At 35.3% G+C, this 26,213-nt stretch overlaps 1 protein-coding gene across 2 annotated transcripts; it reads right to left on the bottom strand.

Moving 5' to 3' along the window:
- Positions 1 to 1,791: 1,791 nt before the first annotated feature.
- On the bottom strand, positions 1,792 to 20,198 carry LOC123553765 (alpha-mannosidase 2x-like). Of its 2 annotated transcripts, none has more exons than XM_045343389.2 (4): positions 20,042 to 20,198; positions 9,130 to 9,585; positions 6,865 to 6,983; positions 1,792 to 6,376 (listed from the first exon to the last, which is right to left on the bottom strand). In XM_045343389.2, the coding sequence occupies exons 2-4, from the start codon at positions 9,575 to 9,577 to the stop codon at positions 3,728 to 3,730; spliced, it is 3,216 nt and encodes a 1,071-aa protein (XP_045199324.2). In that variant the 5' UTR covers positions 9,578 to 9,585; positions 20,042 to 20,198; the 3' UTR covers positions 1,792 to 3,727. The 2 variants fall into 2 exon arrangements, with proteins under 2 accessions (XP_045199324.2, XP_045199322.2); XM_045343387.2 differs by lacking the exon at positions 20,042 to 20,198 and adding an exon at positions 10,991 to 11,198.
- Between the last annotated feature and the right edge of the window lie 6,015 nt (positions 20,199 to 26,213).

Raw genomic sequence — 26,213 nt, 5'->3', positions numbered from 1 at the left:
AAAGTGAGAGGGCGCTGGTGCCGATAGAAAATTGTGTCCGAGAGGGTTCCAGTGCCGGGTGCAGAGAGTCAAGAGGGATCCTGTGAGACAAAATTGCGCCAACTGAGAGGGATCACGTGCATTAACGAAATCGAAAGTAGGGCATTTTTAAGGACGAGCCAGTATACCTTCCATCTACATTCCATCTTCGTTTGGAATTGTGTCGACTGATAAAACAAATGTAACGATAAAAAGCAAGGGTATATATATACGTCTTCCAGTGTTCGTATTTTTATGCAGAAACGTGTGTTCAGGACGAAAATTACGATTTTCCGAACTCTCTGACTTAGAGTTCATTGTTAACCACATAGAAGGTCCCGTGCGTGAAGAGAGGGATCCGTTTTCTCATTTACCACAGAGAGGGATCCGATATGCATATGCACCGTATACAGTTTGATATTGAACTCGGACCATTGGACTACTCGCTTAGGAATAAAGTTCTCCAATTCTAAAGACTTCAAAAATATTTTAGGTTCGAACCATTCACGAGGCGTATTTTTTGCCGATTTTTCTCGAAACAGTTTTTGTTGTATATTTTACCTATCTGATGCTGTTCAGTTGTGATACATTCTTTGCCATAACTCAGTATGTCACAGAGATATACCATAAGAAAAATTGAGAAATTCTAATATATATACTATTTGCATATGTGTACAATGTATATGTCGCTGCTTTTTAAATACAACACCCTACTTTCGTAGTACACTGTAAACGTAATGAGGAAATATGAAAGAGATATAACAATATAAAACGAAGGAAAAATAATCAGAAAAGTATTTAATATCAACATTGGGAAACATAACAAAGAGTAAAACCGCATATGACAGTCAAATATATCTACTTAACTGAACATTGAAGTAAGTTACGTTATTTATTACACTTAAAGAGTTATTTCACATTTCATTTGTATTTTTGTTTATTTTTTTGAAGCTTAATGATTTGACAATGTATGTTCAACCACTGTAAGAGTTGTTGTCTCTATACATTAAATAGATTAAATTCATAGTAAAAGTAAAGACTATGAATTCAGGGTTCACGAGTTCGATCCCCGGCAGCGGCGTATATGACAACATTTGTAAATCAAACATGGAATAGTGAAATAAGAATCATCAGTAGCTACAACAGAAACATGTCTGTAACATGGTTTAAGAAACAAGAAGAAGCTACAACAGTTTGATTCAAAGCTTTTTTTCAGACATGTACTCGTTTATAAATATTTCTATTCTCATCCTTTCTCCGTAGCTGAATCATGACCGAATTAATTTGATCACGTTTTAATGCTCTCTCTTTAATCCACAAAAACTTGCCGACAAACAGTTTATTTATACTTCAACGTAAGTAAGGCGATATCTTCAAGGGCGTTCATCTTTTGTTAAATGAGGAAAACTTTTAATCTCTTCTAGGAGCTAGCCTCGTTTCATCATGTTTCTAGGTATCATTTCAAATACATGCATTCAAGGACGCACTTTATTGTGGAAGGATGAAAACATGTTCACGTTTCTAGGTATCATAACATACATTTTTGTAAATGAACGCAGCCACTCAGTGTACGTTGAAGGACGTTTATTTTTATGTTAGGAGGAAGGTTGGTTCCAGGTTTCTGAATAATTACAATAACTTTATTTGAATAGAATGAAATAAATGGCCATGGTAATGGATTCCATCAGGAATGAGGTGTCGAGAGCGATTAATATAAGTTGTAGAACTTGCTTCACAATCAGCATGGAATAAATAATGTATAAACTAAATGGCCACGAGTATGGACTAGATCTAATATAAATACAAGGTACAAAATATATCATAAAGAAAATGACTGAGAAAAATCAGAATGGTTATTAAAATTCAGTAAAATCAAACACAATGAATATTCCATCAAAACCTTGTGCCAAGCACGGACGAGAAAAAATCGACCGTCACGCATTGAAATTTTCAGTTCTGCATGAGGTATCCATTTTCTTCTGTTTTTATAATATTCACGTCATTAAACGGCACGTCTTTGCAGACGTTCACTTGATAACGTCATATCCGCTTTTCACGTTACAAACGAAGGAACGGACGGTATCACATAAAAAAATACAAACAAGATTGGGAAGAAATGCCACAAAAGTAACATATATGATATAGTCCAAACTTTAGAATAAGCATACTTATATTTGGGTGATGTTTTCAAATATTTGTCGATCTGTTGGTCTATTTGAAGTTGTATTTGTCTTAAAAATATGTAAATGAGATATTTCATTTTGGTAATTCTGAATGTCCGAATTTTTATCCCAAGTAAAAAATTATCGCTTTATTTTATCGAAAGTAAAAATGAAAGCTATTGTTTGTTAAATAATACTTGCTTCATGTAAATACAAATAATAATGATTGAGCCGCGCCACGGGAAAAAAAATAGTGCGTTTGCGACCAGCAATTAGAGAAACCGTTAGCGAACAGCATGTGTCCTGCGCCTGCTGGTCTGGATCCATGCTGGTCGCAAATGCACTGCGTTGGTTTTCTCAAGGTGCGGCTCATTTAACAATTATTTAATGATGCTCGAATGAATGTCATTGAAATGTCTCTTGACGTCTATAACGTAACGTATATTTATACGACATTTTAAACAGGAGCACAATATGGTCGTTGCGGCGGCTACAAAAGACCCGAATGCATGCTTTTATTTCATTCGGATTACAAAGAAACAGTACCAGTTACAATAACACCAGCAAATTGCATGGGTATTTGAGTACGAACAGGAAACTGTTGCTATATAGGGGAGTTATTATGATAAATATGGTGATAAAATGCCAACCAAGTTTTAATACTTTTCAAAGAAGTTAGGATCAACAAACAACGAAACACCCCAAAAATGGATAAAAATAATGTATGTAAAATGTTTGTATTGCTTGAAGTTTTTCATATTTTTGTTTCTTATTATAAATATTGCACTGCCATTTCAAGCCGTAAATGTTTTTAAAAATGCATATTGTTTCAACAATATTGTCGGTCCGTGGAAAGCGTTCTCAAAAATGACAAAATACTAACAGTTCCCGATAGTTTCGACTTTTTTTTTTCTGGAGATACATTGATGATTATTTTACACAAATAGACAAATAACGCTCCGAGTTTTATGACATACTTCTCACATCTGCGTAGTGTGTGTGTGTGTGTGCGTGTGTGTGTGTGTGTGTGTGCGGAGGGGGGGGTGGGGGTGGTGGTGGGGGGGGGGAGTGGATGAGCCCCAAAGTCGGTACAAAGCGCCAAAAGCATACCTTCCACATTGAACTTATCCTTAGGTTTACGAACCAATCATACTTTCATATAGCTGCGTCAGATAGTTGACATCTGTATTTAAAATATACCGATGATACAATGACACGGAATCAATTAGGTAACGTCTGCCGTGACACGGAATCAATAAGGTAACGTCTGCCGATTTTTTGCTTCCGCTTAACCGTGCTTATACAATGTATCAAAACTCGCATTTTTGTACTAAGTAACACGACTATAACCGGCTACTTTTATCGGAGAAAGTACGTGATACAACATTTAATGGTTTTACTTATTTATTTAAGCAAAACAAGTACAAATTATAAAATGTTGCTGCTATGTTGATATATACAACTTTATTAGTTTAAACACGCATGTAACTATACAAAAAATAAATAGCTGCCTTTTTTTTGAATACCAAATTTACCAATGTGATTCGTTATGGCGGCTCGGGTTTTAGGAGAAACGCTCTCATTTCATTCACCTTTGGTCTGACGTCATCTGACAGTTTAGTTTTGCCTATTCTATGTATGTGCGAAAGAGATGTTTCAGTTACATTGTTCTCTAAAACGTTCGTATCTAAACCGAATCTGACATCGTTTAATGTGAGAGGACCGTTGGAAAGACTGCATGTTGAAACATTTGTAGGAAATTCGCAATGAACTGGTTTCCGGTGTACAACTAAACTAGTTCCGGTGTAATCTAAATCATTTGTGACCAGATTTCGAAGACCGACAATAGATACATCACATGGTAGCGGTTTTTGACCTAACTCAAAACCGTGAATGAATTTGTCATTATGTTGTTCTACTGAAAACAATTGCAATTTGTTTTGTAGCTGTTCGTTTAAGATAATACTTGAAACTGACTCATGTGTATATCTGACTTCCTGTATTTTTGATGGCACGTTCTTGTACTCTATCTGTAGCATAAATTCCGACAAAGAAGCAACGCGTTCAGGTGCGCCCATACCTAGCCCCTTTTGGTCGTCATGATTCATGTTTCTGTCTAACATAACCTCTAACCAACCGTCCTCAAGGGAAGCCACTCCGTGGCTCTGTGCGGAATGGAGTGTTAATCGTTTGGTGCTGTCTTCTAATATAGCCATTGTTGTAATAGGGTAATAATTAGTCTCAATAGGTCGATCCTTGTTGTTCTTCCGTCCAATGAGCTGAAAGCCATTTTGATCAGTGAAAAATAAGTCTTTGTTATCAATGTCGGTTTTAAATCGCAGAATGACCTCGGACTCAACAAGCCTCGGTTCCAATTCCAGCGTTATTTCTTGTCTTACATGAAGTGTATGTCCAGTTATGTCGTCTGTGTGATATAAAATCCACCTCTGTGTAAATCCGGATTTATAAGAAACCGTAACTTGAGAATGTACCGGTCCAGTAGACACCGACACTTCCGGTTGAGGTAGCTCAGTTATGGGTTTTGCTGGGCCACCAGGTCCAAACAAATACGCACCGCTTTTAACGGGTTTGTATTTCAAGAAGCTACATGTTATGTCTGTTTTTCTACCTGAACTGTCTGCTATACTTTTCAAAGAACCATTTATACTGTAAAACTCCACTTTCATATACTTATTTTCAATAGTAATAATTTCCGTTGAGTCTCCACTTGATTTGACCGTATCTTCAAAGTATGGAGACCGATTTGTGCCATCGCCTTTCGCCTCGACTTGAACCATTTTAATTTCAAAAGGAGACAAATCAACGAAGATGGTAACCAAGTTAAACCTCTTGAACCTGGAAGACGTAGGTTCTCCTATTTGATGGGAAATCACATCGGAGATAGTAAGCTCATTCTTGTCTGTATAGAAACTCACTACACCTTTTCTTGCTTTTTCTAAAGGATTAACAACATATAGTTTAAGTTTCCTGTTTTTCAATCTATATATCTTTGGCGTCAAGATGTTTCTTGCCCCTAATTTATCGTTGTTGTCTCCCAAAGCAAACTGTTCTTTCACGTTAGCATCTGACACTATTAAACTCACTGCCAAAGTTAGTGCTTTTTGAGCACTTTTGAAAGCCGACATAAGTCTTAATTCATAATCATTGACCACAAAGGGCAAAGAAGTTCCCGTAATACCATCGTGGTGTTGAAAGATTCCAACATGTCTCCTTGCAGAACGCAGCTCACTGAGGATACTACTATAAACGTCTTTGATACCAGTGCAACCTTTCGACACAATGCACGTGTTATAAAGTATAACGCTGAATTTATCCCCGGCGCGAACAAGTGGCTCTACTTCCCTTGTCAGACGTTTAATCCATGGACGAGTAGTGAAATATCCGGTCCAGTAATCATTTTCTTTTTCGGAGTATGGAAAGAAATCCCCGCTTAAAACCGGAAACGCTGATTGAAGTTTTGTCTTTTCTTCTTTGCGAATATTTTCAAAATAATCCTTAATCGTGCCGAACTTAATTTTCATTTTCCACTCAGATTTGCTATTAATATATGTCATAAGTTTCCCGTAATTTTCATACGTATCAGCCCAGCTCTGTGTTGTACTGTAGGAATTATCCTCTCCGAGGAATATTATTAAACTGTTATATTTGTACAAGGATGCTGTGAATGTGTAAGCCTTGTACAATTCTGTTGCTAAAGATTCAATATTATCTTGTGATACAGGTTTGACATTGTCCTGGTTATAAGAACGTAAATGAAGAAAATTAAACTTTTTACATACTCTGCTGTCTGGTCCACAAACTTTGCTATTCCAGTACTCAGTGTACGGCATTAAATTGCATAATATGTCATTTCTACCCTCGGAATCCCAATATGGCCGCCACATGAAATCGAGGCTCCTCTTTCGCATTAGGGTATGTTTGATTGCTTGATGAATTCGAAGAATGACCATATTCTGTATACCACTACTTTTCCACAAGTATGGCATTGTACTAGAATAACCAAATGGATCGTTTATCCAAGCATTCACAGGAAAGACCCCAAGATTCTCAATAAGCCATTGATGGCCTTCAATCAACTGGTCCACCACCGGTGCATAGTGTGTTATCGCCTCGTCTGGCATGACCCATCCTCCAAGGACCACTTCAAGTTGCCCCTGTGATATAAGTTTGCGTACCTACGGAAGCATAAAATGATCATGACAGTGTGAAATACATAATATGACTGTACAAAACACAAGAAATTATACGTGTTTACATCACGACCAAAAGTAAAAAAAAAGAAGACACGTTTAATTTCAAAGACTAATGACAGGTAGGTCATATCTGCAACAACTAAATTTAGTAAAATTAGTAAAAACATTTTCTGATAGAAATTTTTTATGAATATATTTGGCGTCTACATACCAATAACATGAAACATAAAAACGGTTTCTTTTTCAAAAAAAAAAAATGACCAGATACCAACATAACATATTTTCAGCAAACCAAAGAAGTGCGAAAGACGACGTAGGAATATGGACCACCTAGCTCTAAATGACACTAGTTTCACTTCCGGTTTCAACTTCAGTTTCAAAATAATCACCACATGGTCTTCAACTTGAATTCATAAGTTTGACAGTAATGTAAATACACTGTTTCCATGTTTTTACACTTCACACGTTACCTTTTGTTTGGTTTCCTCAGTGATGTCACGGAACCATCTCTCCAGGAACACAGTTTCTACCCACTGGAATGTCATGTTTCTATGTTTAGTCAAAAAGTCTACCATATTGTCCAGCACATCTGAAAAAAATTAAGTTTGGTCATGTTATGAACATTAGAATATAAGTCTATGTTTCTTAACTACCTTAAAAATGTCAAATCATAAAAAAGCCCGAGTCTGGAATCGAATACAGGCCGCTTCGGCAATAAAAGTTGACCAATTCACCGGAGGAATACGTTCATACCGTGCCCCGTTAAAAATGCTTTAAAAATAAGTAAAACAAATCTAATTCTTATGTGTTCCTAAAACATATAATCTATCCGGTACGAAGTTTCAAAGCCAGTCATAATTTCCTGATATCTAAAAGATGTTCTTCTTTTCGTTGCCCCATGATCTGGAGGTCAGTACCTTTAACTTTAAATATGTACTGATCATTTATTTTCATGTGTAAACTTTTACTACTATATACGGTGTTCCGTTTGATCCATCGTGACTTTTATTCCTGAACCCCATACATCGAAAGTCGAAATCACGAAACTATGACGACAAAAGTCGAAACCATGATGATATCATGGAAGTCAAAATCACGAAATTACGATGATAAAAACGGGATATCATTTCGCATTTTCACCATCGTGGTTACGACGATGAAAGTAGAAACCATGATGGTGTTAGTCGAAATCACGAAATCACGATGATGAAAACGCGATATCATTTCGCATTTTCAACATCGTGGTTGGTGTTTTCATCATCGTGGCTTCGATTTTCACCTTAGAACTTTCGACTTTCGCCTTTCATCATCGTAGTTTCTACTTTCAACATCGTGATTTCGTCTTTCGAGGTATGGGGTTCATAAATAAAGATATCGATGTCCCAAATGGAACACCGTAACTATAGGCTAGATATTGTGTCTATTGTATCGAATTGATAATATTAAAAACACAGACGAGTTATAAAATTAACAAATAATCAAGGCCGTCCAGTGGTTTATCGTCTAGTTTACCACGGTTCAGAGTTCAGAAGTGTAGGAGTGGTTAAATACTGATCAAAGCATCTGAACGATGAACCGTGGTAAATTAGATGATAAATCACAAGAAGGTCTTGATTTTTTTCATTTTGACGTGCTCATTGACATATTTAAATTGAAGTAAGAAATTTTAATGACGATTAAAAACCATATTAAATTACGAATTTGTAAAAAAATGTTACAGAATCTTACATTTATACACACACATTAATGTCAATGAATGTCAGTCAAACCAAGACATTTTTCGTACGATCAAGAAGACACGGACGTTAAAACGAACTGTAACGGATTTGTGAAGAGATATTTTGATTTTGTGATTGTAGTAAAAGTCCACGCATTGTTTTTTTTTAAGTTTTGATTTTATTTAGTTCGAAATCTATTGCTACGTAAATTTTCATAACCACTGTCAGCTAACTCGATGTATCAGCATTATCCCCCAGATTGTCAAGTTTTTTTTTTTAAATAAGACCGCGATAAAACTGTGATAGTTCTCTTTGTTCAGACTTTAAATAATGTTATGAATTACCTGTAATAAGAGAATGTGTCTAAAGAATATACTAATATGTAGCATTATATTTCAGTTCAAGATCTCGGGGAGCAAGTGTAATGGATATCCACACTACAGAGGGTTTGTGAAGATATGTGAGCCGTGCCATGGGAACACCAACATAGTGGCTTTGCGACCAGCATGGATTCAGACCAGCCTGCGCATCCGCGCAGTCTGGTCAGGATCCATGCTGTTCGCTTTCAAAGCCTATTATAATTAGAGAAACGGTTAGTGAACAGCATGGATCCTGACCAGACTGCGCGGATGCGCAGGCTGGTCTGGATCCATGCTGGTCACAAAGCCACTATGTTGGTTTTCTCATGGCACGGCTCATATTTATATTGAGAAATATACTAGTAACGGCCATAGCATCTCCTTCTTCAAATTTAATTTTCCATGTAACTATGAGTTTTTCAATGGTGTGGTATTCGTTATTTAGTTTAAAGGCGTTATCTACGTAAATTTTTTCGATTACATGTAAAATTTAAAACTGACTTACTAATTCTAAAATATTTCACTTTCATTCCTGAGAGTCTTTTGGCGTGTATTGCATTACTTGCCTTAGAGCTGACTGAAGTGCTCAATTTAGAGGAAAATCATGATCGTGCAATTATAACCCTTTTTTTCAGAATACACATATATATGTACATACGTTTAGTTGATCCGGTGTAGTAATTCTCTACCGTTTGTCCATATCCGGGATCAGTGTGGGAAAAGGGCACTAGAATCACTTGGATCTCGTCATCTGTGCTTTTTGCTTGTAGGACCTCTTCTGGCAGTTTATATCGCCCGTCTGAATCAAGGCTGTAGTCCGTTTCTAAGGGTAAATCGTATGTAGATATTGTTCCGCTAGATATGTTTTTAAATGGAACTATTTCATTGCACACAAATTCATCCTGTTTTTTTGATTGAGTTTTTAATTCCATTTTGAAAGTTTCTTCGTGTCGTAATATACCTTCATAATATTTATTACTGGGAATAGTGTAGATTCCAGGTTTATGTCCAGTTGATGACCAAAGCACAAACATAGTGAACAGACATGCGCAGAACATAATCACAACCTTTAACTTCCGGAATGGTATCTGTCGAGACATCCTCATTTTTTAATCTGCAAAATGAATTGGAATTTAAAATGTCATACGCCTATAAATGTACGTCTGATCAAGATTAAGATATGTAACAAGAACTGTCTTTTTATTGTAAGGCGATATTTTCACCTCCTACATGCTTACTGACAGTACATGAATGTCATGACGATATGTGCTAGTTCGTTTCAAAATGATGACTTTGGGTCAGCTCCCTTTAAAATATATCAGGAGTTACCTGACAAGCCATGCTGCATACAGGTAAAACACACTCCTAAACAATACATAGTAATTATGTTTATGCTGACACTAATTACATGTGTTAAGCAAAATCACTTCAGTGTGACAGGAATTATCTGCTTTCATCCCGACAGTGCAACGTTTGAATGGGCTATGACTCTAACAACTACACAGTACAGATGTTACCAAGCACCTAAGTGTGCAAGACTGGGTCAGATCCTTGGAAACTGAAAGAGAAGAAACGGGTGACTATATATACATACATGTAATTCTATAGTGACCAAATGTGACGGGTAAAGGCTCCCTACAAAAAAGTATGATCTACATTTGTATTTGTTACTCATTTTATATCATTCTTCAAAACTAGTTGAAGATTAGTACTCGGCTGGCGTGGGTTTGAATGATCTGCTATTCAGAAACCATTGCCGTTTTGCTGCTTCCTTTTCCACAAAAATTACCTTTTTACATTTATCGTTGTTTGATACTCCTACAATTTCTTCAAATATACGACCTTCATAAAGACAACACATGTGAAAATATTTTTGCCTTCTCTGATCCATACAATGCCATTCTGTTTAGCTTGAGCAAATTGCAATAGAATGGCAGTAAAGGTTAAGTGTTAGAGCAATATTTACATAGAGGCCACGATCAATAAATCCGTTTTGTTTTCATGTATACATAACGTTTATGTGTCTCGGGTACATTTTATTTTACTTTTTAAGTGCAAAATCTGTAAAATACTACAGTAAAGAAATTATTTAATGTGCTCTTAAATGGGCAACCATACTTTTTCGGACTCAGTGAAGTACTTTTATCAGTTACCGATTGTAAATAAAATGTAGAAAATTTTGCTTAGTGTTGAAGATTTTTATCAACAAATAAAAGAATTTTTTTACGGCACTGGTAAAGTTGTAAAATGGTTAAGATTGATAGTTTAACAGAATCTTGGTTGGTTTCTAACTTATCACGGAATTATATACATTTATGATATGTATAAAAATGCTAAACCTTATGTTGGATATTGAATTTTAAAAATAAAGCTCAATGTGAAAGGTGTTCTTTTTAATATAATTAGACACATCATTAGTTAAGTGATTAAATTTCTTCAGAAATATTTCACATATACGTTGTTTTCCTGTTGTACATGTTTCCCATTAAAGGAATTTTCAACAAAATGATATAACTTACCGTGTGTTATTCCAGCACAATGAACACAACTTAGAATACTAGTATATCTTTTTCACCAATATCCATACAGTACATACAGCCAAACATTAACATAATTAAACTGACACCGGTATAGAAAACGGTAGGTTCAGCTATCCTACCCGATACGCATTATACTGCGTTTATACTATTCAACATTTGATAAGAGTCATATTTTTCTGAGCTTTCACAAGAAAATATGACATACAACATGTTAACACAGACCGATATAAGTTCCTTAAGTTATACTGCCATTGCAATAGTTTAAGGGTAGTTGACATGACATCAAACACTTTTCTTTTGAGAAGGTTGGACCTTATACAATTTTGAGCAGTTTACTATACTCGCTACTGCCCCTGAACGTGCAATTAATACGGATAAAATTTCAATTAAAGTGTAAAGTTACTTTAAGTATTAAATTTATATATGGCTGATAGTCAAGCTGTCAAGTTTCCGTATGGCCAGTTTTATTCAATTACATTTATTTGATTATAATCCATGCCTTATTTAAAGTGGTCTTGTAAATCACAAAAATAAGGTTAAAAACAGTGTCTTTCTGTTTGTTTTGGAGAGGATGCTTGGGTAGGATGGGCGGAGTAATGCGGGCGTGGAGTGTTGGTAACGGAATACTAAGAGACAGTATCAAGAAACACAAGGAACAATATCAATTTTGCGTGTGTAGGGCGGGAGGGGGGGGGGGGGGGGGAGAAACAAATTCGAGAAACAAAAGCAGCGTATTATTTTCGGGGGATGGGGGAGGGGGAGGGGGGGGTATACGAGAGATGGGAATAAAGTGATGGGCTAGTAATGCGGGCGGGGCAGATATAGGAATTATGGGAACACAAAGAGACAACATCAAGACACACATGAAATGAAAAAACTGCTTTGGGGCAGACAAATGGACGGACACATAGATGAATGGACAGCAATTCTATGTTTACCCCTTTCCACACGAAGTAGGGAATAACAAAATATACTCAAGAAAGGAAATAAACAAGCTTGGAATCTAATTTACATGAACATGTCTAAGCATGATTTTATCAAAATGACACTAAAAATTACAAAACTTAGTTCATACTTTTGGAATTATGATGGCAAAGACAAAAGTTAAGTATTATTCACTGAGAGACTAACTCGCTAACATTCGCATTTTTACAGAATGTTGCTGACTTTTTTAAAAAAGAAACTGCCATGTGCAAAATGTGGCATAACTTTATCAAACGAAAGCAATAGTTATGGAAGCTGTGACATTCAGTTTGGTATTATCATGGGAAAATTCTATTTTTATTAAGTTGTTTTTTTCTTCGGGATGTTAACTACGTCTAATGACTCTTTGCATGCGATTTCATTCCACTAAATGTAGCTCGTCTAACTAAACCAAACTAGATCTAGATGCCCACGGTGAACATGTCGAGTCCGTCAGCTGTCAAAAGGACTGGGAGATGCACATGACACTCTGTCTTATTGAGGTAAACATTTATGCCAAATAAAAAAAAAATTGCTTTATGCATTGCAAAGTTACAATCCGAACAATCTCTTACATGACCTTTGATCCTCAAGTATGACCTTGACCTTTGAGATAGGCACCCGAGGTTTGCACATGACACTCCGTCTCATAGTGGTGAACATTTAGGCCAAAGAAAAACAGATTGCTCTATACTTATAAAAGTTATGACCTGGACAAGCTCTAAAATCACCTTTGGTCCCCTAACTGTGACCTTTATCTTCCAGATAGGAACCTTAGGTATGTACGTGCATGGCATGTGCACCAATATGCACTTGGTTAAGAAAACTTTTGGCATTACTGGCGAATTGCCTCCTGAAAAAAAAAGTTAAACATAATCGCGCCACACGATTTATTTCATAAAACCAACATCAAACGTAAATGTGCCTACTTCACATGCAAAATTTTTTTTAGAGTAACTGGACATTCGATAATTTTGTTTCTCGTGGATAAGTAAGGCCTACGTTTCATTCTTCGACATAAAGACATTAATACAGTACAGTACTTTCCAGCATCGATTTTCAGTGTAGTACACGCTAGTCATTGTCTATATAGCGTTTCTTCAAACGGTTAATTAAAATGTATTGATTTGAAGACTTTCTATTATTTTTGTAAAGTCTTTGAGAATCTGATATCATAACCCGCTTAAACTGAAAAAAAAATGCCACTTTAAAAACGACAGGGTTCGTTTTTGTAAGAAGTTGTTAATTTTGAATTGAACATACATATATGTATGTGTGTATATGTATGTGTATGTATGTGTATTTGTATATATGTATGTATGTGTATATGTATGTATATGTATATATATGTGATGAACTGATAAACAGGGTGTAGCAAGTGTTATATGTAATGATTTGCAAGCGTTCTATGTATTTTATCCTGTAACTTGTTGTTTTAACCTGTAAAGTATTGATAAATAAGTCTCTTATAATTCTGTTATAGAATGTGCTGTGGTTGTCTTTAATGAACGTGGTAACAATACTGATCAAAATAGAGCGTTTACTCTTGGAAACAGTGTCGTTCGTGAAACATCGTGTTACGTACATCTTGGTGTGAAAACTGATCCATTTCTGGCAACTAAGGAATTGGTTGATAATGCTTGTACTAAGCTCAGGGGAACATTTTTAAGTATTATCAATAGTGGAATCAGTCCGCAAGGTTTGAATCCAATTTCTTCCAGAACTATATATAATGCTACTGTTATTCCGAAAGCATTGTATGGCTGTGAACTTTGGTCTTCGCTTACTGCTAATGATATCGTACGTCTTGAACGTTCACATCGATTCTGTCTCAAACATATGCAATCTTTCCCGAAGGGAACATCAACTGATTTTACGTTGTGTGCCTTGAACATGACTTCTATAGAAACGATCATAGAACACAAAAAGTTACAGTTTCTCGGTCAGTTGTGTAGACTGTCGAATTCGTACTTAGCAAAACATGTTTTTATCAATAGGCTTTTTCATTACATTAACTACGACAATCAAACCCAAGGATTTATTCCGACATATGCGGATTCTAACAAATACGGACTAAACGGTGTGCTTGAGACTTACAGTACTGAAGGAATTTTTCCACCAAAGATTACTTGGGGAGAATGTTGTGCGAGTATGTTCTCGCCAAACAGAAAATAGACACGTTCAATAACGTTACAGGTCAGTCACATATATTGAAACCTTCATTGCTTGATGTGGATAATCCATGTTCTTGTGGACTATGTCGAAGAATAACCACGATTACTATCCGTTTGTAAAAGGTTAATGTTTGTATTATCACGTTACATTTCTAGAAAATATGTGTGTAAATGCCCCAAATGTGATTGTGTCAATGATGATATTGTTCTACATTTGATATGCTACTGTTGTAAAAATTGCAGTATTCGTGAAAATATGTGGGACAGTATAATTGTAAAACTTGGGTACAGTGCATACAGAACGTTTATTCAGTTATCACCAACAGATCAGTGCGAGTATTTGCTAAGTTTGGCTGTTGAAACTGATGGAAATAGCTTGAGATACTTCAGTCTTGTTATTTCATTGTGCAAAATGTTTTAAAGGTGTGGACAGAGAGCATGTTTGCTATTGTTCATTTAAATTGTTGTTATGTTCACATGTGTCTTTAAATACTTATGATATACCCGTAGCATCGCTATAGTAAATGTTTTCTAGCAAATGCACATCCTTGGTGGTCTAGTACTTTCGGTTTCATTGACTAGGCTGTCGATATTTTGGTGTGAAAGTATTTGCTATGTTTCTGTCCTGGTATGGCTTTAACATTTACATGTGTATATATAGAATACTGGATTTATGCCTTTCGATACCTTCGAGATATATGTTATCTAAATATAAGTCCAACTATATGTGTGTTTTTGTTAGAGCTAAGTAATTACATTTAAATGTTATGCTAGTTTGTAACTGTATTTGTAAGTGCTGTATTAAGTACTGACATTTTGTATTATTGTACATATACTTGTATATAATTATGTTGTACTCTCCATTATTGGGGGAATAAAAGATATCTATCTATCTAACTAGGGCTGGAATCGCGACCCCAAGATCCGTAAATCTGCGCTTCTCCTATAAACATTCTAAATTGAATAACACGTGCACCAATACTTTACAAAACGTATCAAAGTCCTTTTTATTTCTACTGTAACAAAATGATTTTTTTCTTATTTTGTGGAATATGTTAGACAAAAGTACTGAAATAAAAACATAGAATTCAAATACAGAAGGATTCAGATACGTTTTTCGATCGACGTCACATTAACTGTTGCAGATTTGTTGTTGTTTTGTTCCTGTAACGAATATTCAATAAAAGCTGTGACCATCAAAGCAACATAAATAACAGACTCGGTTTGACTGGATCTGTTTATGAAAAGTAATGGAATGTGCAACGCACCTCGCGCCTATTAGCTTCGGCTTAAGCGGAATTCTAGTATACTATAAATAGATGTACTCCATGGTCCTAAAACATATTTATTCCCAATAATACTACACACATCATAGTTTGATAAAGATAGGTTGGAAAAGATAAGAATGAAACACTCATAGAATTCTTCTCCTCTGCGGACAAAATAATTTGTGCAAATACTTGAGCTTTTAGTTATACCGGGATGATGAATGTAGTCTTAAGAAAATTTTAATTGAATATAATTGCAAAGACGAGTATGATGAAAGCTTAATTTATGTGATTTGACAGTAAAACAAAAATAGAAGAAGAGAGAGAAACGGAAGGACTGTGAAATTGTCTCGGTGGAGCCTTCTTATAAAACTAAAGGAATCTCTTGCTATCGGATAGGTTAGTACATGTGAAAATATAGTAGTGTTTTCTTGATCAGAAAGGTTAGAGTTACCAAATAAAATCGTGTTCAAGTCAATATCAAATCTCTGAAGACTATTCAGTAGACCGTTATGACATTCATAGGACATTCAAAGAAGTAGTGAAAAATAGTTTCGAGACTTCCACATTGACATAATGGTGTAGTAGATATTTTAGGAAGAGGTGATAATTAAGCGAGCTACATTTAGTGCGAAGTCTTGAGTGGAGCACTTGGAGTTTCCTGTCGCCAAAGTAATAATATGACGGAGTGTTTTTTTTATTTTTATTTAGTTTTTTTTTTTTAACGATGATAACGTTTTGGAGGTGCGTATTGCAGGTGTCAGTAGGTTCCACTCTCGAAAAGCGGTGGGTAGAAAGGAATTATAATATAAAGTTGTTCTAGCAGGAACAATATGAATATCTTAAGAATTTCTGAAATTGTAACGTGAATCACCCTGCTCATGGACAAGTGAAGATAGATAAGCTGGCGTAAGATTAGACTTCATTTTAAAGAACATAATTAATCTTTGTTTGTATCGTCTGTCTGAGAGCGTTTCCCAAGCTGCTTCTCGATATAAATTTTCCAAGGAAACAAGTCTGGTAGTACCTGAGGCGATGCGTGCACATTCATTTTGTATTTTGTATAGTTACTCCATACAACGTCAGTGTATTCGAGGATAGGTCTTATAAAGGAGATATATATTGTTTCAAGAGATCTACGGTCCAAACAATTTTAGTTTTCGCATGATATTAACCCTCTTCCGTGCTTTTTTCTACAATAAGAACCAGAACATTTAACGACAACATAGAAATATTTCAAATAATTCAAGTTATGTTTCCAAGGTGAAATTTCTATGTCATTAAGTAAATAAATCAGAATCAGAAAAATATGCAGCCTAGCGGACGACGAAAAGAAAATTCCGATATATCAGAATTATGATAACGCTTTACAGGAAATAAAGAAGGAAGGAAATATTATCTGAAGATAAATATAAAACAGTTATTTTACTTCCGTCATCTTGAATTTAGATTAACCTTCATTTGGGAGATGAGAAGAAAGTGAACACAAACTTTCAAAATACAACTGTTTCATAAGCACTAAAAGAGTGCAGTTGGCAAAATCTCCAGAAAAAAGTTGCTGCAGTGTGTGAATATTAAACTGACGAATATTTCATTGCAAAAAAAGTTTTAAAAGGCCGAAAACATTCAATTTAATAGCAACTTCTGACTTTGGTGAAAACAAAAACAGCATTATCACTGAATATTGTAAATGCTTTTCGCATAGAAACCATTTTTGAACACTCTCCTCCATCCCTCAATGTATTTTCAATTTTTCAATTCTCAGACTAAACCTAGTGTTCCTCAGTTTAAGATTTATTGAAAAATAACATCTGTTTTTTTTTTTTTTTTTTTTTTTTTTTTTATTGCAATTATAGCTGAAGTCTCACGATTATTCTACCTTGGGAAATCCAGAAGTATATTAGACGGGCATTATATAGCTGAAAAAAAACAACAACACCTGGCCAGTTAGGTTAACTCTTGACTCTGTTTTTTTTTCGTAAAAATCAGATTTAATTCAAAACACATTTGAGGATATTGTACTAAGAAAAAAATGAATTTAAGATGAATTGTTTTGATAAATAATACCTTCAGAAATCATTTTCATATCCACATATTTCCATTTCTTTCCTCATGTACCTACTTCCAGTTTATTGAATGAGGAAATATCTTTGTTCGACTATATATTGAGCTTCTGTCACTCGACTTGACATACATTTTAGTTCCGTTAGGCATGAGCAAGTTGCAATTGCTCCAACTGTATCTACATAGCGCCAATCAATAAATCGTTTTTGTTTTCACGTATATATATATGTTACTTTTGTTACTTGCGGCATATTGGAATAAAAGTACACATAGGGACAAGGTGATTTCACGTGACTTTTTACCGATATGCGATTGGCTTATCGCATTTAAGGAACGCCGTTTTTGCATTACAGCTTGCACTCTATTATGGCATGTCAAATGTTGCTAAATTTTATATGTATGTTATTATTATTGTATGTTTGTTACTGTTATTCAATGCCTTGTCATTCATATTCTAAGAGTCATTATTGTTATTCTATATTTCGTTATTCTTATTGTATCTTTGATATTGTTATTCAATGTCGTGTCATTCATATTCTAGGTTTTATACTTTATTCTAAGTGTTACCATTGTTATTCTATATGTCGTTATTCTTATTGTATGTTCGATATTCTTATTGTAAAAGACGTTATTGTTGTTGTATATTCATTATTGTTTTTGTAAGCTTGATATTCTTATTTTATGTGCGATTTCCCGCGATATAAATAGCACAGCGACGCTATACAAATACAATCACATAACATAGAATAAGAATGACACGTTTTGTAAATAGAATCGTCAGATATTGAACAACAATGATGACTTTTCGAACATACAATAAGAATAACGACATATACAATAACAATGGTAATACTTAGAATATGAATGACACGACATTGAATAACGAAATATAGAATAACAATAATGACTTTTACCATATAACCTGTACTATGTCGGTATTTCACAAAACCTGCTAAAGTTTTTTTCACTAGAATTTTTTATTACAATCTGAACAACTAGTTAGTCATATCAGATCTGGTGGGTGTATGTAGCTAATTTATTATCTATGTGCATCATGTGTATGGTAAACTGTTCACACCTGATCGCATTAGTTAATAGATGTACTGATAGTTAAAAATTTTCATTTATTATGAAATTTTGTGGGCTGTAAGTGTATAATACGCACATGAAATATCAGTTGATACAATTTATTACATTAACTTCTTCTTTCATTAACAAAAGGGAAGTGAAATTCCGTCAAACTAAGAAAACAACCTTCTAAATTCAGATATTTAACTATCCACATTTCTTGCAGAATAAATTGTTTGCAACAGCAGTCTTTGTTTTCACTAATTAGTACTGGCAACTGAAGCTGCTTTTTGTTTGGTTCCAAGTTTTTAATAGTTTATTCGCAATGATATTTATGCTCATTTATTTCATACATCTTTAAAATGTCTTAATTTTTAGACGTAATATTTTTATGTGTTTGTAAAACGCCATTGAATATGTTTTACGTAAAACTACGCGTTAAATGAAATAAAACAGTTTCAGTTTCAGTTTAAGTTACACTAACATAAATAAGGGCATGTCCAAGCATCAAATGAGGAGCGTCTATTAAAATTATTTTGTGTGTATGCAAACCATGATTACAATAGGTGACAGTTAACGACCATGTGCCACACTTAAGCATGCAAAACCACAGGTATTTCATATAGAATTTTATATAAAATAATTATATTATTTTGACAGGTGTCACTGTTCACAGTCAGGATTTACATGCTTTTTCAGTGACAATTCAAGGTTAAAAGATAGGACGGGAGCAGGGCTTTAAAGCGAAATGGTATATAAAAAATAAAAAAAAAACAAGCACGTTATTCACCCATAAGTTACTTTTCAGACTGAGTGGTCACACATACATCCATTGCAATTTCTGGTCTGTATAACTTCTGTCCGCAGGAAATCTTTCGACTTGTACACTCCTTGAAGCTGTATATATACTGAGTACATCTAGAAACGCATCACTTGGTCTACAGTCAATATTTTTTAACCGATGTACTCAGCATATAAAAGTATAGCTGTATATTATACATTAAATAATGTACTGCAGTATTTAGTTCGGTGTACTTTCACAATATCGGCCTATCAGTCATGACCATTCGGTATTTGTCGTTGTACGATTGATATTCGATTCAAATAATTGAACGATTGACCTCTGGTCATTTTTTACTTTACAACTTTAATGTTATTGTATCTGGTTTTGCCGACTTTTAACTGTGGGCCGAATGTAAATATGTATTCATGTTTGTGTACATCAGGTACAATTTATTGATTCTACTAATTAATACGAAACTGCTCGGAGTCCACCGTCGGACCAAAAGAGTCTCTAGACTCAGCTGAATATGGACACAGACCTAAACTACATATAAAATTGAAAAGTATAATGCACTGCATTAATTTAGTCGCTAAATGCTTCGGACTTATCGGAAGAACATAATTTCAAACAGTTTGCTTACGTGCTAGTTAATTTAAATTTTTTAATGTTTAAATACGTATTACTTTCTAATACTTGTATCTTTCCTTACCTTTTTTTTCTTCTTCTTTCCAGCACATTAAAAATCAACAAAGTTTGAATAAACTGTTTAAATATCCTTTAAGCATAATCCATAAAGCTAGACATTAAACGACACTAGTATAGAAAATATCGGTTGAGCGAATCTACCCGATATAACACAACCCATACTGGCCTGATGCGGCAGTTACTGTAGTACAATTACAATCAATTACGGATACAATAACCTTTCACTGACGTGTTTTTATTAAAATTAAAGACATAATTTCCTAACTCGAAAAAACGTGTGTCCAAATACAGTTCAGCGTGTTTTGTTTGGAAAATTGTTTTATCAGTGCGGACTTCCGCAAGTTACACTGCCTGTGATATGATCATTTGACTTAAACTTGTTCTTTTACTCTATTTACAGCGGCCAGTTAGCCTAGATCCACTATTAACCTGTTCTCAACAAGAAACTTAAAAACTTCCACACATAAGCCAAAGGTGGAGAACGAAGAAATGAAATTACACAAACAAATGTAGTATTTAGTTCACATGATCATGAAGTGCATAATACGAGCTTTTGTGATAGTATCCGCCGTTCGACTCCTCATTCTCTAGCATTCTCGAGTTTGGTCCAGTCTTAATGAAACCTTGTCTAAGTATGAGTTTTTCTTTTTCAAGAAATTCTTGGACGAGTTCATAAATGGTTCTTGGGTCAAAAAACGAGGTCAAATAATAGAAAACTAGAAATGTGTCTATATGGCACTGATTCCCCCTGCCACTGTGCACGGTTTCATGACTCTAAAATATTTTTACATGTATGCAACACAAATCATTCAGCACTTAATGTGTATTTTTTACTAAGACAGAGACCACATCTCTGGTCTGTCTGTGTGAAGTCCCAAACAGAACACCAGATGCACAACTTCACATGCTGTATAATGATCCTATATTTTTGGGGCGATTAGCCCTAGAATGAACAGCTCGGTTCAGATTGTCTTAATACCATATGCCTAAAAGCAACAGTAAACAATCGCCCCCGAAATAGTCCTAACATTTCCGCAGAACAGTAATAACATGTATGGCATATAAATATGTATAGCTGGCCAAAATACATAGAAAACCCCCCCCCCCCCCCCCCCCCCCCCACACACACACACTATGAATGGAACTTTTTCGTTTTTGGTAAGGTAAAACTCAATGATATAATACACACACTGTGTAATGTGCAGAGATAAAGATAATAAATCATGCGAAATGTAAGACGTATTCAATTTTACACATCGAATTAAAATTTTATCGAAACACTTAGATAATGTTTATGATGTCTAAAAGGAAACGAGATTCCAGCAACCACTTCGTTATACCTTATGACCTTGGTCTATAAATAGTTCAGCAGACACTGTTTCATTCATAACAAATTATATGTTTAATAAATGTATTACTTTTACTAGGTATGATTTTGCGACTGTTAGTATGAATTATACTGCGCATTACTGAGCATTATTTTATATATTTAATAAAAGTATTACTAGTACTTTTTCTAGGTATGATTTTCAAATAATATACAATAAATAATTAGCACAAAATATGAATAACGTACTAATGGAAGCATAAATAATGTGAGAAGAAACATGTGAACACATTCTACGATTTGTATACCGAAACAGCGTGCATGTTACATTTTGCTACAGAAATAATGTTTACATTTACAATAGAAACTACATGTATAATTTTGCTTCGTGTGTGTGTATGGGGGGGGGGGGTAGTTGTAAGCGATGCTTGTTTGAATGCCCGTTTTCAACTGTATTTCAGGTGTAAGATAGATATGTGTCGTGTCGTGTGTGTGTGCTCGTGCGTGCGTATGCGTGTGTGTGTATGTTTGTTTAAATTTTGTATAATTTATGTTAATTCCTCAAGCTCAAACAGAGACAAATTTCAAAGTGATAACCACTGCGCAAAGACAGAAATTATCCTCCAACGCTATAAAATTAAGGCCTTGCTCTCTGCATTCACAAATAACAATAGGGCAGAAGTAAAACCTACCTACATTTCTTCCACAATATGTAAACTCAAGAATAAATACAAAATAAAGAACTTTTACCACACGTAACTCAGTATTTTCAAAGATGTCTAAACCTTCACTCTTCTGTACCAGTAACCAAATGAAAAATTTCCGCCTTTGTACAACAAATCAATAATAAGTCTTGAAAAAAAAACAACAGTTTATCTTACTAGATAAAATAAATATAATGAAAAAAAGTTTTGTCCTAGTGGGGCTTGAACCTACGTCCTCCTTAAAAATTAGTTAAAGTAGGTTTATGGTAGTAATTGAATACTCTTCAAAAAGGAGGTACACTATTACGGGTCCGTCAATTTTCCTAACCATCGTATTAGGGAAGAAACAGAACTAGACCATAATTATTAACAGTCCAGTTGGTAGCGGGGTTCAAACCTAAAATTTTCCTTAGACCGACAAGAGAATCGCCCTATCAGTACTTCAGTGCTTTCATTTATGACTCTAGGTCAAATACTTTTTGCGATACATGCGATGCAAACTGGAATGCCTTTAATGCATATTTTTTACTAAATCAAAGGCCATAATTCTGACCACCTGACCGACAGGAATCCCAAACGAAACCACAGATGCGTATTTTTACCTACTGAATAATATGTCTATAATACGTTTCATGACCATAGGTCAAATACGTTTTAAGATAATGTGCGATACAAACTTCTATGCCCTTTTATGCATATTTTTGACTAAATCAAGGGCCATAACTCTGGTCTGCATGGCTTCATGAAATCTCAAACAAAACTCCATGTGCACAACTGCACACACTGAATAATATTCCTATAATGTTTCATAAACCTAGGTCAAGTTCTTTTTGTGGTATGTGTTACACATTCTTTTAGGTCCTTTTTATGAAAATTTTGACCTAGTCAGTGGCCATAACTCAAGTCTAGCTGTGTGGAATCATAATTAAAACACCAGATGCCTAACTTCACATGCTGAAGGACAATCCTGTGAGGTCTGAAGACTCTCGGCAAATTCTTTTTGAGATATGCATGGTACAAATTCTGACTTGACTTACGGATAGACAAGGACAAATCTAAGTGACCCCTACCCCCTCTCTCCCAAAAATGGTTTGCACAAAAGCATTGTTAATACAATAGAGGACAACTTTCATGAAATTTGTCTGAATATTTGGCTTATAAAATCTAGGTCAAGTTTTAAACTTGGAATCTGTGATCAAAAACTAGGACACTTGGTCAAATCATAGCTAAGACCTTATTTCTACCTGATATTCATTAACATTGTTAGAATTTTTGTCTGAATAAAATCTAGGTTGGGATTTTTAAGATTGTATTATGCAGTTACAATAAATACTGTGCATTGTTATAATGCTGGCATGTGGAGTCAGTGGGAGTATTTTTAAGTACCAGCAAGAGTATGGTTCAAGAAAAAAAATACTAGCGTCGTTTTCGAGGAAAAATAACCTTATTACTTGGCTGACCAGACTTTTTCCTTGTTATCTTTAGTCATTTATTTCGACTGAATTTAAATGATTTTAATGCTTTAGGGATCGTGGATTATTATTTTTAACAGCGAATGAAGTAATCAGATTTATTTTAACAACATTAACTTTGCAATATTAAGTCTGATCATGACCTGCACTGTTATCTTTTTGGTATGCATCCCTTTTACAGTTAATGGCACAGTCCAAAGACGGACAAGTTCATTATAGAAATTTAGGGTAAGTGTTCAAACAGGTGACTGCTGAGGCAAATTTGACTGTTTATGTGTAATTATAGTTTATACTGCTCTACCGATCTTGTCTGGTATGAACGTAATGCAAGACCCAGACACTGTCGGTTTAGTATCGGGTCTATCTTTTAGTGTTGCTGAAACTTCTATCTAACTTATTCTACAGCGGAATTAGAGGCTTGGCCAAACCTCAACACAAAAAAATAAAAACACCGACTATTACAGAAAACGAAATCGAAAGATGAAGACAAGCAAAATGCTGCTGGAAGTTTTTAATTGTAAAATTTTATGAGGTTACATAACCCCAGATCCCCTTTCTAAATTCCAGTTTGGGGCAAACCCATTACTTTATCTGGGGACCAAACGCCGCTTTTCATGGAATTACACGCCACAACCCGTGTATCATTGAAGGTTCCATGTTCACCGCCGTTTGAATACATCTGCGGATGTCTCTAAATTGCTTTTTGTTCTTTTAGCATGTGTAAATGTTGAGTTCTGCTCAACCCGGGGCTAGAGGGCGTGGACGGTAGCATCCATTTCCACTACCGTCCATGAACAGGCTCAATCAAACCGAGCCTGCAACATTTTCGTTTTTGTCGTGTTGAGCAACCTTTGAAGTTTCCACATTTTCTATTTTACTGAAGTATGATTTCAATTCCATGAAATCACTCTACAGTGCTGATCCGCTAATTGAGATAACTAAAGGTAATATCCACTCAGTGCTATTGTGATAACCGCTCAGACAAGTCGCGCGTGGTTTATGTCTCTTGGAGAAATTCTTTTGTGTGCAATTTATTATAGTGTTTATGGGTAGTGAGACTGGCTGTGACATTTAATTACCATTAATTCATTGATTTAGTAAAAAAACACTTTTGGATTAAATATTAACAATATTGGAGCACGTTTTAATATGAATAAATTATAAGTTAATAGACAACAAGAAGAATTATTTCAATAACAATGGATCAAATAGACACAGTGGAGGAGCATTCCTCAAATGAACAAACAAAAACTCAAGATGAAAGGGAAATAATGGATAATTATGTTCAAATCCTTTATGGATTAGCAATCTGAGATGATAAGTTTAATGAAGGAAGGCTTTAGCAACTCGACCGACTCGGTCAACAAAAAAGCCTCTGCTGGCCAAGCCGACTCGGCTATCAAACGGCCGGTGCCAGCTGTTCACAATTGGCCGACTCGGTCAGAATAGCACCCACGAATTATGGACTGTCGGACTCTGATGACGGATCATCGGCTAATTCTGATGGTGAGGAAAGTGAATGTGAATTTCTGAATTGAACAATTATACTCTGCAAGTAAAGGCATGGGAGAAAAAAATAAACGACGAATTAGCCAAAAATGTGAACTTGTCTTTCCGGAAGATGCTCACTGCTAGTCATCAGAAATCCCTGAGGGAAAAATACAAAATCCCAGTAAATTGTGAAAACCTTACAGTACCAAAGGTGAATATTGAACTTTGGGATGAGGCACGTCATAGGACGAAAGCTAAAGACCTGGCACTGGTGAAAGTCAAATCCCTGCTGGCTAAAGCTGTTGTTCCTGTACTTGAAGTAATCGGTGACGCACTGAAAAGTAAAACGCCTGACAACAGGCTAAAAGCGGCCAAGGCTACTGACTCAGTAATCCTCTTGGCTGCAGCATTCACTGAAATTATTCAGATTCGGAAGGAAGGGTTCAAGTATGAAATGCCTGCCCAGTACAAGAATCGTCTGTGCAGCACATCAAATGAGCCATCAAAGGAGTGGTTATTCGGAGATGATCTGCCGAAAAAGCTAAAGGATATAAATGACACGAAATCAGTGTCATATAAACTGGGAAAAAAGACTGACAAAAGGTTTCATCCATACAAGAAGGATGAAAGGTTTCCGAGACCACCTGGACAGTTTTGTGCGAAGCCTTTTTTAGGCAAGCGGACCATCCTCGAGCAAAGGAGGGGAAACAGCGATTCGCAAATTAGCCCAGGTAGCACGGACTGAGATGAGCACTTACATTTTTTAGCTCACCTGTCACGAAGTGACAAGGTGTGCTATTGTGACCGCTTGATGTCCGTCGTCCGTCGTGCGTCGTCCGTCGTGCGTCAACAATTTGTAAAAAAATCTTCTTCTTGAAAACCACTGGGCAGAATTACACCAAAGTTCTGTCACGGGTCTCTTTGTTTATTGCGGGTTCTTGTACATATGAGATAGGCGCTGTAAATATATATAATAATATATTTGGACAATGTATATTTATTGTTCATACAACAACAATAATGGCGGATGACATAACAAAGGGTTCATTACACATATGTCAACGGTGTTAAATAAATGTCATCAAATGTACTTTAAAACAATATATCAGTTACATTTAAAAGCCTTAGTTATTTAGAACACATATTTATGTAACTAACAATATATATTAGGACATCAGAACA

Source organism: Mercenaria mercenaria, chromosome 7, assembly GCF_021730395.1.
Source record: "Mercenaria mercenaria strain notata chromosome 7, MADL_Memer_1, whole genome shotgun sequence".
Taxonomy (NCBI): Eukaryota; Metazoa; Mollusca; class Bivalvia; order Venerida; family Veneridae; genus Mercenaria; species Mercenaria mercenaria.
The sequence above is the reverse complement of the archived record's forward strand: the minus strand, read 5'-3'. Positions and strand labels throughout refer to the sequence as shown.